This window comes from Acomys russatus, chromosome 24, assembly GCF_903995435.1.
Source record: "Acomys russatus chromosome 24, mAcoRus1.1, whole genome shotgun sequence".
NCBI lineage: Eukaryota > Metazoa > Chordata > Mammalia > Rodentia > Muridae > Acomys > Acomys russatus.
This window is the reverse complement of record NC_067160.1, coordinates 515,001-533,251: the sequence shown is the minus strand read 5'-3', so window position 1 is coordinate 533,251 and position 18,251 is coordinate 515,001. Positions and strand designations below refer to the sequence as shown.

At 37.3% G+C, this 18,251-nt stretch overlaps 3 protein-coding genes across 3 annotated transcripts; 1 reads left to right on the top strand and 2 right to left on the bottom strand.

Moving 5' to 3' along the window:
- Positions 1–4,004: 4,004 nt before the first annotated feature.
- Positions 4,005–4,946, bottom strand: LOC127207253 (olfactory receptor 5D18). The gene has a single exon (XM_051166630.1). The coding sequence runs from the start codon at positions 4,944–4,946 to the stop codon at positions 4,005–4,007; it is 942 nt and encodes a 313-aa protein (XP_051022587.1).
- Positions 4,947–10,369: 5,423 nt separating this feature from the next.
- LOC127207602 (uncharacterized) lies at positions 10,370–13,828 on the top strand. Its single transcript, XM_051167040.1, has 3 exons — positions 10,370–10,421; positions 11,681–11,736; positions 12,575–13,828. The coding sequence occupies exons 1-3, from the start codon at positions 10,370–10,372 to the stop codon at positions 13,826–13,828; spliced, it is 1,362 nt and encodes a 453-aa protein (XP_051022997.1).
- A 1,388-nt stretch (positions 13,829–15,216) lies between these two features.
- LOC127207301 (olfactory receptor 5D14-like) lies at positions 15,217–16,161 on the bottom strand. The gene has a single exon (XM_051166680.1). The coding sequence runs from the start codon at positions 16,159–16,161 to the stop codon at positions 15,217–15,219; it is 945 nt and encodes a 314-aa protein (XP_051022637.1).
- Positions 16,162–18,251: the final 2,090 nt, after the last annotated feature.

The window sequence follows — 18,251 nt, the reverse complement described above, 5'->3', positions numbered from 1 at the left end:
TGAGTAATTGTTACATCTAAAGATAGACACTGAAGTTCTCTAACGGATTGCCTGTACTTTCATATATGCCTACCTAGCCTGTATTAAACTATACCAGTCTATTTATGTGATGTCAGAACTATTATAACCCCCAGAATAATTTCTACTTGGATTTTTTTGTAAATCTGCGTCTTTGTGCAAATAATTTTAATTTATCTTAAATGAAAAGTAAGTTTATTGCAATCTGAAATGTTGTAAACATATTACTTACACAATGTTAATCAAAAAAGAAAAAAAAAACAGAATAGTCATCTTGTCCTATTTTCCATGGGTTATAACAATAACAGATTTTACCTCTTTGGGTCACTTGGTTGAACTATCTCTTTCAAGTGTCTTTTCTAGTACCTACTATGAATGTGTATGATTTTAATGGTGATTGGTCTGATTGAGCAAATACATTTCTATATGTTTTGAAAAATGGGAAATGAACAAGTATATAATCTAGAATATGACTTTACAAAAGCTCAATAAAGCTTTTATTTGATCAAGTTATTTTGTATACATGCTAGTTATTAAAATGCATATTTGATATACACTTTAAATAAATGATAAGCAGCTTCTCATTGTGTATTCATTGGTAAAGTAACATGAAAGCATTTTTGCAATTGGTTGTCTGAGGGAATCCCTTTTCTATTGTATATATTTCTGTTTTACTGTTTTTAATTTTCTCCTTTACAATGTTCCATTTGGAAAAATTTTAACTTTTAAGCACAAGACTAGCTTTTAACTTTAACACACAATCTGTGTTTACTTCTGTTCTTGGAGAATTGTGGTGAGATTTTTGACATAGACAACAAAACTAAATGTGCAAGAGAACAGCTTTTATTCTGACACCCAAGAAATGACCATTTTACTCTCAAATTCTAATAGATCAGTGACTTATAGCAAACCTGTCAGTGAGCTGGTGGAGCATTTGTTCTTCTGAGTGTGGATAACTATAGTTTATAGGATGCTCTACAGTTCCATCCGTCTCATAAGTTGCACATTTTGTTTATTCTTGTGGATGTCAAGTGTTCTACTGTGGATCTCTTGATGTGTCCTAGAATCATTGATCCAGAATGTGCTGATAACTCTGATGACAGACATGATGGCTTCATTAGGAACATGTGCTCTACATTAGTGTCTGGATAATATAACACACTTTTTTTAATTTCACCACTTTTGCTTTGTTTTGTTTTTGGACTTATTTTGAGATGGAATTTCATTAATTTTATTATGTAGTTCAACATGGTCTCAAATTCAAAAACCTCCTGCTCCAACCTTCCAAGTTCTGGTACTACGAACACATGTCAACAACCTTTAACTTTATTTTTATTCTTGTTTTGGAGAAACTTGCTCATCTTTCCCCATAATAGTTGTAATAATTGTGCAAACCTTTCTATTTCCCCACAATTCTCAACATTCCCTGTTTTTTTTTTTTTTTTTTTTTTCTTTTTGACAACCATTCTAATTGTAGTGAGGTGATCTCTCTCCCACAATGAATCAATTTCCATTTCTATGGTGATGAATTTAGATGTTTTTTTAATTGTCCCTAGAATGTGACCTACCTCTTGTGTGGCACATCTATTTGATTTTTCTGGCCATGTGAAGGTATTTTTTTTTTTTTTTTGTCTTGTTTGCAATTAGTTTAGTTTTGTTGCTGAGATTTTGAAGTTCGCTGTATATAGTGGATTTAAACCTTTTCTTCTAAGCTTAGTTTACAAATGATCTCTCTGTTCTGTAACAGACATTTCTGGGGAAACAGTGCATATCCAGGTTACTCAGTCCAGGAAGGAAACCCAGTATAGAACAAAGGAATAGAATGCTCCAATGTAAACTAGGAGTGTGAATATAATTTTACTTATTGAATCACTAAACAGAGTTGGGTATAGTAACGGGGATGATTAGGAAGTATCTTCATCACTGAGAGGCCCAAGCAAGTGCAGATGAGGACTCATGAAAGCTGCTACACCAGCACTCTTGGCATAACCAGCTAGTATCTCACTCTGCAGTTTCCAGAACCCAGACGTGATATATACTTACTTATAAGTGGATATTAGCCAAATAATACAGGATAGCTGCACTACAGCACACAGACATAGAGAAACTAAATAACAAGGAGGACCCTAGGGAGAATGCTTAATTCTCATTCAGAAGGACAAACTGAATAGACATCTGAAGCAGTTGAAGAGAAGAAACGAGAAGGGAACCTACAATATGTGTCCTCTGAAAGACTCCACTCAGCAGGAGACCCAAGCAGAGCAGGTGGAGCATAGGAAGTCTTATGGAAGAGATGACTAATAGAGGGACCTGGAGTGGTCAGGAGCTCCACAAGGAGACCAATGGAACCAACCTATCTGGGCTGAGGACAGGATGCTACAGAGACTGATGCACCAACCAAGGACTATGTTGTGGACCTAAACCCACTGCTCTGATGTAGTAGATAGGCACCCCAGTCTCTCTGTGGGTCGCATAATCTGTGGGGAGTAGAAACTACTTCTGACATGGACAATGGCCCCCACATGGTGATCAGGTCCACCTGGCAGGGCAGCCTTGCCAAGCCACAGATGAAAAGGATACAAGCAGTCTACATAGGCTGAGGTCAGATTTTAGGAGAGGAGGGCTCCCTCTTCTGAGGACTAGGGAAGGGAGGGAGGGCATATGAGGGAGGAAAGGTGAGATGGTGAGGCTACAAGGGAGCGGGTTACAATCAGGTTGTAAAGTGAACAAATTAAACTTTAAAAAAAGAATATACTTAGGATTTTTTTCAGTCTTCTATCCAAACAACTGTTTACATTTCTCTACCAAGTTTGAAAAGTTCTTCTAGAATCTTAAAAGACTCTGATTTCACTGGTATATGATATTTTATTTACTATTTGCATCTCATGAATTAACTGCCTCCATTTTGAAAGGGATATTTCAAATCAGAAGAAACCACTGCACAACATTATCCCAATCTAGAAGCTGTCCTTTTGAGTATGCCCTTTAATATACAGAGGCAGTGTTGTGTGAGCTATTCCAAATATGAAAAAGACATTCAGCTCTTGCACTCACAGCAGTTTAGTTATTGCCATAAGACTCATACAAGATCAAAATAACTAACAATAAACATGGATGTAGTAGAGGCACATGAAGTCTCCTAAGTGGCAAGCTATTAGAGGTTAATGTCTCCTGGGAAAGGAAGAGTAATTTTTCTTCAAGAATATGGTTCCTGGTCCATTGGTCATGTTGCAGTTTTATAGCACTCATCTATGACAGAATAAGAATACTAATGTAGCTCATTGGTCTTTTAAAAGGAAGGAGGAAGCCTCAAGTTGTGAAAGTGATATTTTGAGGTATGCTAGGATGAGTTAGAGGTGGGCTTTGGACTGAATATTGTCCAAATAGACTGATATTTTATAGGAAGATTTCAATTAATAACTAACAAATATTTTAAAGAGTAGTGTTTTGACATCACATATGAAATTAATTTATTCAGCTTTTTAAATATTATTTTTTACTCTTTATCCACACATCGGTAGAGATTTTAACATATTATCTATTGGTTCATGTGTGTGTGTGTGTGTGTGTGTGTGAGAGAGAGAGAGAGAGAGAGAGAGAGAGAGAAATTGTATGTATCACCTAAAACTTCTACTATTATTTCAGAGTGAGTGAATTAAACACCCTACTAGGTTGTTTTAAGACCAGAAATATTTTATTAGTAATTGTGTTCACATACTGAGTGAGGTAACAGGTAATCAAGAAATCAAAAAGTCCTAATAAGATATGTTATTAAATAACAAACGTCAACCTATGACAGTAAAAGAACAGAGCACTTGAATTTTTCACAAAAGACAAAAAATAACTTTATTGTATTGGAAACAAACTCAATTTACAATCCATTGTGCAATGTGAATGATATTAATTTTAATTAACTTTAATAGAATCCATTAAATCATCCTTTATAGACTTTACACAATAGGCAATCACAATTGACAAAAATGTATTTAAGAAGAAAAGACTTTACTACCTATTATTTTCTTTACTGTGTCCTTGACATCCTTATTTCTCAGACTATATATTAAGGGATTCAGCATGGGGATCACCACAGTGTAAAACACAGAGGCCACTTTGACGGTGTGCCTGGAGTTCTTGGAGTTGGGCACACAGTACAGGAATAGTATGGTCCCATGGAAGATGGTTATGGCTGTCAGATGGGAAGCACAGGTGGAGAAGGCTTTGCGCCGTCCACTGGCTGAACGCATCTTCAGAATGGTAACAACAATGAGGACATAAGACAAAAGAATGATAAGGAGTGTGCTGACCTCATTAAATGTGGCAAAAATGAAAAGCAACAGTTGGCTGACAGAAGTGTCAGAGCGTGAAAGTGAAAGAAGAGAGGAGAACTCACAGAAAAAGTGGTTGATTGTGTTGAAAGGAAGAAAGGACAAGTTCAAAGCAGAGCAGGTCAGTATCAAGGAGCACACTACACCCCAAGCATAGGATCCCAACACCAGCATGGCACAGAGCCTTTGGGACATGGCTACTGTGTAAAGTAGAGGGTTGCAGATGGCTACAAACCTGTCATAAGCCATCACTCCTAATAAAAAAGATTCAGTTACCACAAAAGTACAGAAAAAAAAGAATTGCACCAAGCATCCTACAAATGATATGGTTCTGTCTATTATAACTAAATTTACCAGCATCTTGGGAGCAATGATGGAGGAATAGCAGAAATCCACAAAGGAGAGGTGGCTGAGGAAGAAGTACATGGGGGTGTGCAGTTTGGGGTTCACTCTGATTATGACGATCATGCCAATATTCCCTACCACAGTGATGCTGTAGATGGTGAGAAACACCAAGAAGAGGGGGACTTTCAGTTCTGGGTAATCTGAGAAGCCCAAGAGGGTGAAGATGGCCCCGCTGTTATTTCCATCTGACAGAGACATGACTTCCATTGGCAAGAATCTAGAAGACCTAAAAGCAAAAATAGCCTGAGAAGGCACACCCAGTTTGTTTCACGCTCTTCACAAAGCTTGCAGGAAAACATAATAGTTACACATACTATATTCTGCTTAAATAAAATATGGACCCTGTTCACAATATGAATATGTAACTACTATAAAGATTTTAAAGTTAATGAATCACTGAACAAAATTGGAACCTCTCAAATAAAAGATCACTATGATAATTACATTAAATTGAAAGATATGAATGGGCTTGAGGCAATTTCAAATCAAATACTTACGTATAACTTTCAGCGGTATTGGATTATTTTAAGTTCATTTTAGATAAGCCTAAGACTTTGGAAAAGACTAAGACTGGCTATTTCAGACTTGTTATCAATAATAAAAAACAGAAATATATAAAGGAATTAAGTTATGCATCTTCAGTTATAATATTTGAAACTCCAACAGTTCTGGCCTTGAACTATCACTTTATTATTTTATTTTCTTACTATTTTAGTACACTTTCTGTCACTCAAATAAACAAAATTCTTATTTTTTTTTTTTTAGAAAGTACATCATTATTTACATGGTTATTTCTAGTTAATAATATCACTTTTTAGCTTAGGAATAGTAAACCTATTACATATAAGATGATTCTAGCTCACTCATGAACCATATCTTAGCTTTCTGATGACATACTGATAAAGAGTAAGTTATATCTCTGTCTGGAGCTCTTAGTCTCATTGTCCTACCTATTACTCATGACGAAAACACCAGGCTATAATGATTCCTTCAGAACTACAGGTTAGCATTTTTCTTGATTAAAACTCACATATTAGACTATTGAACAAATTAGAGACTCTAATACCATGCAGTGAAGCCCAGGGAGATTATTTTTGTTGCAGTAAGATATTGGAAGACAGCTTTTATATTAACTTCACATGAGAGAGATCTAGGATGTATTTAAAACCAAGCAATAAATAACTATAGTATAGTCAAGCAGACTCTCTATGGCATCTATATCTCTCACCCCACTCGCTTTTTGTACGCATTTATCTCACCCTCTACTTTCTTGCGTGTTTATGTCTGGGCCACCGTATTATTTAATATGTCCCCCAGTCTGCTCATGTTCTCTTTGTGTTACCTGTGATGTAGAAGGATTTTCACTTTTACTTAGTAGTGTACTATGAGGACATTTGATGATAAAGAAAATAAGCACTGTATGCAGAACAATCACTGTATTTCACTTCTTGATGCAAAACATAGTTCTTAATGCTACTGTGCAGAAATTGATTTCTCTTTTACCCTTAGTGCCAAGAGCCGCCCTGTTCAGGGAGCTCACTAGGCATGTGGGCTGTCTAGGAGGTGATCTGGTGTTTGCAAGGCCTTATACCACGATGTACCCCAAAACTGCTTCCAGCCTCTGACATGCTGTCAGGAGCCATTGACTTAGGAAAGTCCAGGAGGCATGAGAGATCTCTGGAGGTGATCCAATATTTGCAAGGTCTGTATTGTGATATACCTCAGAACTGCTTCCAACCTCTGACTACCTTGTCAATTTTGCACTACTGCATCTCTCTGAAATCTGGCATTAGAGCCGGGCATGGTGGTGCATGCCTTTAATCCCAGCACCCAGGGAGGCAGAGGCAGGTGAATCACTGTGAGTCTAAGGCCAGCTTGGTCTACAAAGGAGTCCAGGACAGCCAGGACTACATTCATGGCCAACCCAGTCTACAAAGCGAGTCCAGGATAGCCAAGGTTACACAGAGAAACCCTGTCTCGAAAAACCAAAAATAAATACATCTGGCATTGGTGTGAATTGTTAGCTTCTGGGTACTGATCAGCTCTGATTGAGCAAACTTCCTACAGGATCTTATTGAAGATGTGCTTTTTGTTATCCAGATGAATTAATCCCTGATTATGGAATTGCTGATTTGGCTCAAATAGTTTTAAAAGTTAAAGTTAGTTTATGGCTGCAATAAATACCTTTGTGGACCTCCAGATGCCTCGCTAGGATAGCCTACCAGCAGATTTGTGGCTTCAGATAAGCCTCCACCGCAGATGGCACCACGAATCCTGGTATTTGACCATAAATATAGCCAAATTTGTTTACACTCCATGTGAACCTATGTAGAATGAAGTTACCTAGAGATGTCTGAATTTACTGTTTCTTAGAATGAAAGACAGACAAAATTATTGTCCTGAGCTCATAATGAACTAAGAGATAGCTGGATAATGTATAGTCAGGTCCATCCTAACTGATAGGTTGTATACTCTTATAAGTATCAGACCCTATTAACCTTAGACCCTGTCAATCTTTGTCATTCTGAACTCACCATGAACTTACGTAATAGATACATAGATAAGAAATGTTTAGATTTAAAGCATGTAACCTGTTATATTTAAGAATTCATCTGCTTTTGTGATTAATTGTACTCTTCTGACTATGAGGTAATTCCCTTTTCTCAGAAGTATAAATATGGGCTACAATAAACGTGAGCAGGAGAACAAAGGAGAAAAGGAAGGAGAACGAGAGAGAAATGAAGGAGAACGAAGGAGAAAAGGAAGGAGAACAAGAGAGAAATGAAGGAGAAAAGGAAGGAGAACGAGAGAGAAATGAAGGAGAACAGAGGAGAAAATGAAGGAGAACAGAGGAGAAAATGAAGGAGAACAGAAGAAAGATTGAGCAGCTTAACTTCAGTTGAAGTTAAGACGCCTGACTTCATCCACCTTTTCTCCTGGTCCTCTTCTCCCGAACGTATGTGTGTGAGTGGTTGATTTTCTCTCTCTCTCTCTTCTTATTTCTCTATAGATTCGCAAATAAGTTAGCAGACTCAGAGCTATCAGCCTTCTATGGCTAATAAGCCTAAGTTTACACCAGCTTATTGGAGATCTCCGTAAAGAGGCCTATCTACAGATCAAAGAGCCTCCTTTTACAACCCCGTGCAGTTTCTAGCCAGAAGCCGCTTTTACAGCCTCAGCCATAGGAAAAAAGGTGGTCAGTTTAAGTTCTCTTCAGCCACAATACAGCCAGTCCCTAGAGAAGAAACCTTGGGCTCTTTTTTCCTTTCCTTCCTTTTTCTTCTTTCAATCCTGATCAGTTGCCTGAGCCATTAGCTCTGGTCACCCAAGAGATAAAGTAAACTAGAAGGGCATCCGCGATCCAATACCAGAGAATCTACCCTGGACCCTCTCCAGAGCACCAGCCGGGCATTAACACCTTAGTAAATGTTATTTTTAGTCATATGATAGTTTGTAGATATCCCTTTAAGAAAGATGTAGAAATATAGGCAAGTATAAGACAGTCAGTGGCCTTGCTTCAAAATGCATAATTTTTGTCATTGGAGACAATGTATTTCAGTAATAAAACTGGACTCAATATGTTGTTGTTGTTGTTGATTTTAATGAATAATTCTTTCTTTACTGTTTTTATCATATAAGTCTTTTATTTGATTGGTTAGAGGTATCACAAGTTATTTTTATGTTATTTGAGGTTATTGTGAAAGGTGTTGTTTTCCTGATTTCTTTTTCAGCCCATTTGTCATTTGTATATAGGAGGGCTACTGATTTAACTATATGCTGAAAGTGTGTATCATCTGTAAGTTTCCCAGTGGAATTTTTTGGGTCCCTTAAATACATTATCTTATCCAGTTCAAATAAAGATAATTTAACTTCTTCCTCTTTTAGATTTATCCCCTTGGTCTTTTTCAGTTGTCTTATTGCTCTAAGACCTCAAGTACTATATTTAATAGATATGAAAATAGTGGGAAAATTGTCTTGTTCCTAATTTTAGCTGAATTGCTTTGAGCTTCTCTTCATTTAAATAAATGTTGGCTATGGATTAAATATAGCTTCCTTTATTATGTTAAGGTATGTCCTTTGTATCCCTAATCTCTTCAGGGCCTTTATTACTAAGAGGCATTAAATTTGTCAAAGGCCTTTTCTGCATCCAACTCTATTCTTAACATCTGTTCTTAATATCTTACTTATTTGTTCAAAGAAATTCACATTTTCTGTGATTTATTCATGTAATGGCTCTTGTATCTCTATTATTATCTGATTTTTCTAAAAGTCTGGTGAAGACTTCTCTCTTTTATAAATTACTCCTTCTTATATTAATTTTATGCTTTAAAAGCAATGGTACCATTCCCTTTGTGTTTATTACTTACAATATTTATTTTACCTTACACACATATCTGAGCTATCTTCTTTAATTATCCTTTAAAATACTATAATAATGAGACCCTTAAATTCTGAGATGTCCTTTTCCCCACCTGATGCATCAACTTTCATTTGATTCTCAAGGTACTTACCTGAGCCAGAACCCCCTAAAGCCAAGCTTCACAGAAAGAGTGTACTCGGTGATATGGGCTCAGTCACACAATCTTTAAAGACTGTTCTGCTCATGAAGGCTGAGTTTCCATTGATATTAATGTCTACAGTTATAAAATCGACTTGCTGAGGACAAACGCAGGGCCTCTCCTATGGGGAGTGGCAGGTGGATTCTTGTATTTATTGTTACACTCTTGGAGACAGGAACCTTAGAGACTATTTATTGCTATATTCTCTAGAGATCACTAAATAATCAATTAAAATTAATTATTTCAAACTGATGCAATTATAGAAGAAAATTAGAACATCATTGGGGACAGTTCATAAATATAGTGCAATATGAATATATAATAACTCATATCATTCCACAACCAAAGAATGACTTTATTACATTTCTCCTATTATGACATTAATACATTGTAGAAATCAACATTATTATGCAGTAGTTTAATCTTTTTGCAAGGCATGATTTTCTCTTTCCAGAGTACACTGACTTTGTCTGGGGTATATGAATGTTCTGAGCTCAAATCATCATGGTTCATTAAAGATGAAAAAAAATTTATCTGCTTCCTTTTGTTCTAGAGCTTTCAGGTGTGCTGATAAGTTGCTAGTATGGGATCTCTCCAGTTTCTTTATAAAGGCACTTAGTGCTATGAACTTTCCTCTTAGCATTGCTTTCATTGTGTCCCACAAGTTTGGGTAGGTTGTGCCTTCAGTTTCATTGAGTTCTAGGAAGTTTTTATTTCTCTTTTTATTTTGTCCCTTACCCAGAGTTCATTGAACAGGGAGTTGTTCAATTTCCATGAATCTGTAGGCTTTTGGTTGTTTCTTTTGTTGTTGTGTTCCACCTTTAACCCATGGTTGTCTGATAAGATACAAATAATTATTTCAATTTTCTTGTATCTGTTGAGGTTTGTTTTATGACCAAGTATATGGTCAATTTTTGAGAAGGTTACTTGAGGTGATGAAAAGAAGGTGTATTCTTTTCTGTTTGGGTAAAATATTCTGTAGATTTCTGTTAGGTCCATTTGATTAATGATGTCTACTACTTTCCTCGAATTTGTATGTAAAAAGTAATTCTTGAAGTACACATGGATCTTATTCTGAGAAAGCTGGTGAATGGCAAAATCATAGGTCCTAGTGGTGAGTGTACTGGTTGCAGTAAATGGTCAAAATTGTCAAACTGTCTTAAAATTTATGTTTATACATATAATTATGTTTTTATTCTATACCATGCTGAGAGAATTGGCAGTTACAGCAGCTAAATCAAAGATAACCACTTTTCTAAGGCAATTTGGCCAATTGTAGGTGTCTCATTCCCTGGTGGATGCGGCTATGCTCCTTATGTTTCCTATGTTAATACTAATTTATCTCAATGAGCTGTTAACAATAATTTTTAAAAATAAAAACTTTTGATGGAGAAAAAATTTTAAGGCCTGTAGGAATGACAAGGAGGTAATAGGAAACATAATATCAAAACACATTGTGTACATGTACAAAATTTTTAGAGGCTTAATAAAATATTATGTTAAAAAAGAATGTCTGTCATGCAGGCTAGCAACTTTGCTTCTGTGGGTATACTATGTACTTCCTAATAGTTTGCAAGACTGTTACAAGCATAATCCTAGATGACATTAGTTATGGAAAAAATAATTATGAAACTACACCTGGGCATATCCATACAGAATTTTTCAAAGCTGTCTTTATGGTAGTAGTAAGTTTGTATTAGTATAATAAAACTGCTGAACAATAATTTAAAATTTTATTTTTTAGTTCAGTTTGTTCCTTAACAATTTTATACTTTTACACATTGAATTTTTATCATTTTCTCCCCATTTCACTCTGCCTCATTTCACCTTCTTTTCTACTGAAAATTTTCTCCTTACTTAACTTTCTTAAGAAACTGTAGATAGTGGCTTCAGTTTTCTGATCCAACAATTCTGTGATCGTCCTGGGAAGCAAGTATGTCAAAGATTCACTCTGCTTGGGAAACTCAGGGCACTCAGAAGGACAACTTCTGGACTTCTGATCCCATTAATTGAGGTCACTTAAAACACTACTGTGCTTCTTTATTTTCTTTTTTCTGTCAATCCATTTGTTAATATTGCTACCATAGACAGTTCATGAAAATGTAACCTTTTTTTTTTTCCAAGACAGTGTCTCTGTGTGGGCCTGGCTGTCCTGGAACTCACTCAGCAAACCAGGCTCACTTTGAATTCTGAAATATGCCTACCTCTGCCTCTGGAGTGCTGAGGTTTAAGGCACACATCACCATCACATGGCTAAAAGTGCAGCCATTTGTAAAACAAATATTATTTTAACTATTTTGGCAAAATATTTTACCCATAAAAATATTATCCTCAGTTTCATTAAATATCTCATGCATGTTTAATTTTCTGCAGCTGTTCCTCAAACTTTAAAAATACAACTGGCCATCTCCTTGACTAATGGTTCAATGGTAAAGATCATGTGTTGGTTTTTCCTTAGCACCTGGATTAAGGTTCCATAACTCACACAATGGCCCATCACCTGTACTTTCTATCAGCTTCCTCATTCATCAAGAATGCACACAGTACACATGTAAGCAAAGCATTCACACATACAAAATGAAATAATAAAGGAAGCATTTGAATACATATACCAATATTTAAACATTTTCCTGTTTCATTACTACTTGACAGCAACAGAAATTTTATTCAATTATCTTCTTATTGAATTTCATTTACCTTGTTGTTGTTATATATTATACTTATAAAAATGTCTCTGTAAGTTTGTTACTTTGGCTTTGTGATTAATTACTAGGATTGTGACTCTTGAATATAAGAGAGGCATTATGAATTTAATGTTGCTAGTCCTTCAAAGAGTCTCTTTAATTAGTAGATATTGCTATCTTACTGCTAAAATGTATTAAAATGTCTTTTTCCACATTATTGTACCTAAGGGTATTGTCTAGTTATTATTATATTGCCAAGACAAAAGACGATGGCTAAGATAACTTATAAAAGAAAGTGTTTATTGACGGCGCACAATTTTAGAAGGTTAGAGCTCATAAACACCATGGTAGGAAACATGGCAGAGAGACAGGCCTGGTATAAGAGAAGTAGCTGAAAGTTGACATTTGATATGCAAGCAGAGGGCAGAGGGAGAGAGAGAGAGAGAGAGAGAGAGAGAGAGAGAGAGAGAGAGAGAGAGAGAGAGAGAGAGAGAGAGAGAGAGACAGGGACAGAGACACAGACAGACAGACAGACAGACAGAGACTTGAGGTGGTCTAAGCTTTTGAAACCTCAAGCCCACAGTGTCATCACACCTCCTTCAGCCCACAGTGTCACACCTCCTTCAGCCCACAGTGTCACACCTCCTTCAGGCCACAATGTAGTCACACCTCCTTTAGCCCACAGTATCACACCTCCTATAGCCCACAGTGTCACACCTCCTTCAGCCCACAGTGTCACACCTCCTATAGCCCACAGTGTCACACCTCCTTCAGCCCACAGAGTCACACCTCCTTCAGCCCACAGTGTCACACCTCCTTCAGCCCACAGTGTCACACCTCCTTTAGCCCACAGTGTCACACCTCCTTCAGCCCACAGAGTCACATCTCCTTCAGCCCACAGTGTCACACCTCCTTCAGCCCACAGAGTCACACCTCCTTCGCCCACAGTGTCACACCTCCTTCAGCCCACAGTGTCACACCTCCTTCAGCCCACAGAGTCACATCTCCTTCAGCCCACAGTGTCACACCTCCTTCAGCCCACAGAGTCACACCTCCTTCAGCCCACAGTGTCACACCTCCTTCAGCCCACAGTGTCACACCTCCTTCAGCCCACAGTGTCACACCTCCTTCAGCCCACAGTGTCACACCTCCTTTAGCCCACAGTATCACACCTCCTATAGCCCACAGTGTCACACCTCCTTCAGCCCACAGAGTCACACCTCCTTCAGCCCACAGTGTCACACCTCCTTCAGCCCACAGTGTCACACCTCCTTTAGCCCACAGTATCACACCTCCTATAGCCCACAGTGTCTCACCTCCTTCAGCCCACAGAGTCACACCTCCTTCAGCCCACAGTGTCACACCTCCTTCAGCCCACAGTGTCACACCTCCTTCAGCCCACAGTGTCACACCTCCTTCAGCCCACAGTGTCACACCTCCTTTAGCCCACAGTGTCACACCTCCTTCAGCCCACAGTGTCACACCTCCTTTAGCCCACAGTATCACACCTCCTTCAGCCCACAGTGTCACACCTCCTTCAGCCCACAGTGTCACACCTCCTTCAGGCCACAGTGTCACACCTCCTTCAGCCCACAGAGTCACACCTCCTTCAGCCCACAGTGTCACACCTCCTTCAGCCCACAGAGTCACACCTCCTTCAGCCCACAGTGTCACACCTCCTTCAGCCCACAGTGTCACACCTCCTTCAGCCCACAGTGTCACATCTCCTTTAGCCCACAGTATCACACCTCCTTCAGCCCACAGAGTCACATCTCCTTCAGCCCACAGTATCACACCTCCTAATCCTTCCCAAACTGGTCTACTTACTGGGGACTAAGGATTCAAACACGTGGGCCTATGAGGGCTCTTTGTGTTCAAGCTGCCACAGCTGTGTCATTAAAATATTGGTTTCCAATCATTCTTAGACATAAATGGTAATACAGATATATTTTATTACATTTATGTTAGAAGAAACACCTAATTTTAGTTTTCATATAACCTAAATATATCTTATATCAATTTTGTATGTAAATAACATTTGCAGGGTTTAGTACTTTTTATTAATCTGTTATTTTTCAAGGACATTCACCCTTTCCATGAAATATAAAGTTTAAACTTTAGCACTCAGTCTTTGAGAAATAAATATTATACAAGATATTTTCCTCATATGACTATTTTTTCAAAGTGATGATATTTAAAAGAGAAACTTTATAATTTATATTAATTTTGTAGCTATGCCTTAATTTTCAAATTTATTTTAATCCATGGAAATTTTACTGCCAGATATTTAGGTTATTCACTCATTCATATGATCAATGCAATATAAATATTGAAATATGGTCTGCAATGTTTCTGAGTAATTTTTAGTTTTATTTGTTTGAATTACTATGCATAATGCCTCTAGATATTTTGATAACCAATTATTCTGGGAATGAAATTTTTTGCCCAATAACATCCAGGTGCTAACTAGAAATCATAAAATGATTCTAATATTTTCCTTTCTGAAACACGAATTTGTCTATGCTCTTTAATGCTCAGTGTCTAATAACTGCCTTATATAAGAGGAAGTAGATACTTAAATCAAGGTTAATTTTTATTTTAAGTCATGTCAGCCAATCCTTGATCATTTTCTAAGGTGTTTGTGTCATTTTTCTACCAAGGATATATATGTATCAATTTGATGTTAACCTCTCAACACAAGATTACTATCCAGTTCAATGTTCTCTAAACATACCATTTGTGGGAAGCAAAGGATGATTACAAAATGTAAAGATACTCCCTTGTGTTTGAATAATGTGGTTTATTGGCTAGCCTCTATTAACAATGACAACATTTCTGTGAACATTAGAGCCAGAAGCTCACTGTGGTATATACAACAAAACCAGAAAAGTTTTCTGAATTAACTACCATCATTATTTCAGAAGCTATGTTCTCCATACAATATAGCCTGCTATGCTTTCTAACATTATATAATAATAATTATATAATATATAATAGTCATTATCATCATCATTACTATTAATATAGATTTCAAATAAATATTGTGTATCCAAAATATTTTGCGCTTTCTCCAAATACTAAACATGCATGGTTTCATCTACTGAGTTGAATTTATCAGTCTAGGCATCATAAAAATCTATAGAATGCATGCAAATATGTAACAAAGAAGCTAGAAACAGCCATTGTTCTACTTGCACACTTGTGTGGAAGACACTTTAAGATGGTTCAGTGAAGTGGAACCTTTGTGCCCACTAATTTCTGAAAAGCCTCCTTCACATCTTTGTTTCTCAGGCTGTAGATCAGAGGGTTCAACATGGGGTTGACAACTGTGTAAAAGACAGAAGCCACTTTGACCACCTGCCGAGAGTTTTTGGAGTTAGGTACACAGTACAGGGAAAGTATGGTACCATGAAATATGGTGATGGCAGTCAGGTGGGAGGCACAGGTAGAGAAGGCTTTGTGACGTCCGCTAGCAGATTTGATTTTCAGTACCGTCACAAAAATGAACACATAAGAAGTGAGAATGATCAGTAGTGTACTCACTTCATTAAAGGTTGCAAAACAAAAGAGTAGCAGGCTGGGGATGTGTATATCAGAACTAGAGACAGCAATGAGGGCAGTATATTCGCAGAAAAAGTGGTTGATCACATTAAATCCTGAAAACTTCAGCTGGAGAGCAAAGCAGAGGAGAATCAAGGTGGCAAATGTGCCCCACATATATGATCCCATCACAAGCAGGATGCACAGCCTCTGTGACATGGCCACAGTATACAGCAAGGGATTACAGATGGCCACAAAGCGATCATAGGCCATCACTGCTAGCAAGTAAGACTCAGTCACCACTGCCACGCAGGACAGGAAGTACTGCAACATGCAGCTGAAGTAGAGAATAGTTTTATCAGCCAGGACCAAATTCTCAAGCAGCTTGGGTGTGATGATGGTTGAGTAGCAGAAGTCAACAAAGGAAAGGTGGCTAAGGAAGTAGTACATGGGAGTGTGGAACTTGGGGTCGATTTTGATGAGCACGATCATCCCGAGGTTTCCCACTACAGTGATGATATACATGAAAAGGAAGATCAGGAAAAGTGGTATCTGAAGCTCAGGGTAGTCCGTGAAGCCCAAGAGGGCGAAGATAATCTCCACGCTCACATTTCCTTCTGTTGGCACCATAACTCCAGTCAGTGCACAACTGATGCTCAAGGGTCTCCTGTTCAATATAAAATTATACAAGAAATACGAAATATTTCTCAAAGAACAATATGAAATGACGTTCTAGTTTGATTATTTGCACAAATATAATAAATGAGATTTTATTTTATTCCAAGAAATAAAATTAGAGAAATCTAAGAGAAAAGATGTAACAGTACCATTTGGCCATGTTTTATATTACAATATCACTGAGGCCTAGGCAGACTCAGAAGGTTAGTGCTTTCTTTGTTAGTTGGTTGCCGAAGGCTGAGACAAAACAAAAACAAACAAACAAACAAAAATATTTATATGTATTCACTTCTCTCCTGAATATTATTGTGTCTGTATTAATGATTTAACATAGAAAGAAAAATCAAAGAGATCTTAGTTACAATGTCAGCAAAACAACATTTTCACAGTAGCAAAAGAAAGCTGAAACTTACTTGCTATAAAGAGAGTCACCATGCTCCTGGTGCTCTGTGTACAGAATAGAGCAGGAAGAGAAGATCTTTTATGTTTACTTGATATCCCTAGGGACTCAAACTCTAGAGAAAATCCAAGACAGGCCTCAGAGCAGCTAATTAAGATGAATACCAGATATCATCCTGAGGAATCTTTAATAATGAGACTTTCCTTGAAATGACAAAGACGATGCTGTGCCATGAAGCTGACTCTCAAGCACTATTAGTACCTAATGAAGACATCCTCTGTCACTGGCATTGTCATAACACCCAAGCACTGGCTCATCTACTGACAAGCTCAGTGGACCTCTTTAGATTTTAGAAAAATTATAAAGAAATTTAAGGCAATAATTTAATCTTGGTTTTGGAAAGCAATCCAACAAGTTGTGAGTTATGTGTAGGACACAAAGCAAAAGAAAATTCTCTGACATTTCCAGTGTACCAAACATGCCATAGTTTCATTTGATCCTTGTAACCCAGCATTCATGACATTTTCTAAGAAACATTTGGTAGGATAAATGTTGTTTGAACATTGCGTAGACCACACAACTGTTTATTGAATAGATCTTCAGAACTTTCAAGGAATACAACAAAATTCTTTGAAGATAACTTCTTTTTTCTTCTTCTTCTTCTTCTTCTTCTTTGATTTTTTGAAACAGCAGGGTTTCTCTGTGTAGTCCTGGCTGTCCTTGACTTGCTTTGTAGACTTCGCTGGCCACCTCGAACTCATAGAGATCCACCAGCCTATGCCTCCCAAGTGATGGGAATAAAGGCATGCACCACCATGCTGGGCAATTTTTAATTTTTTTCAGTCAAGCTTCTTTCCTTTTTATTAAAATAGCTTTTTCCCTCACACAATGTATCCTAACTATGGCTTTATTTTCATCTACTATTCCCAGTTCCTCCTCATCTCCCCTTCCATCTGTATCTGCCCCCTGTCTTTCTTTCATTAGAAATCAAACACATTTATAAAGGATAAAATTAAAATATAAAATAAAACAGTGAAATAGTATAACCCGAATAAAGGAAAAGAACTCAAGAAAAGACACAAGAAATAGATAAAGACACAGAGTTCCACTCATTCACCCATTCAGGAATCCCACAACAACATTAAACTAGAAACCATAATATATATGCAAAGAGCTTGTAAGTTTTCTAGAAAGAGAAAGATAATGTAAAATAAAAAATAAGTTTTTAAAAGTGTTCACATGACAATTTGAGATAAGGAACTTCCAAGGATGTCCTTAAATGTGCTTTCTGTTAAGCATCTACTGGGCATGTGTCCTTCATTCAAAAGTACTTTGCTTCACTAATGAGTCTTCATTGGAGAAAATGAAATTTTCTTTTACAAGTGTTTATCAATTTGAGATAGCGTCTATGTTTGGGATGAGAGCATTTCCTCCTTCCCTTTCCTCCCTCTAGACCTTCCTACATGCCCTTTTGCTGTCTTTCAAATTCAAAGCCTCTTTTTCTTTTTCTTTTATTCACTTTTTTGTTATTTATTAATTCATTCATATTACATCCCAATTGTTATCCCATCTCTTGTATGTTCCCATTCCTCCCTCCCTCCCGCTTTCACTCTATTTCCCTCCCCTATGACTGTGACTGAGG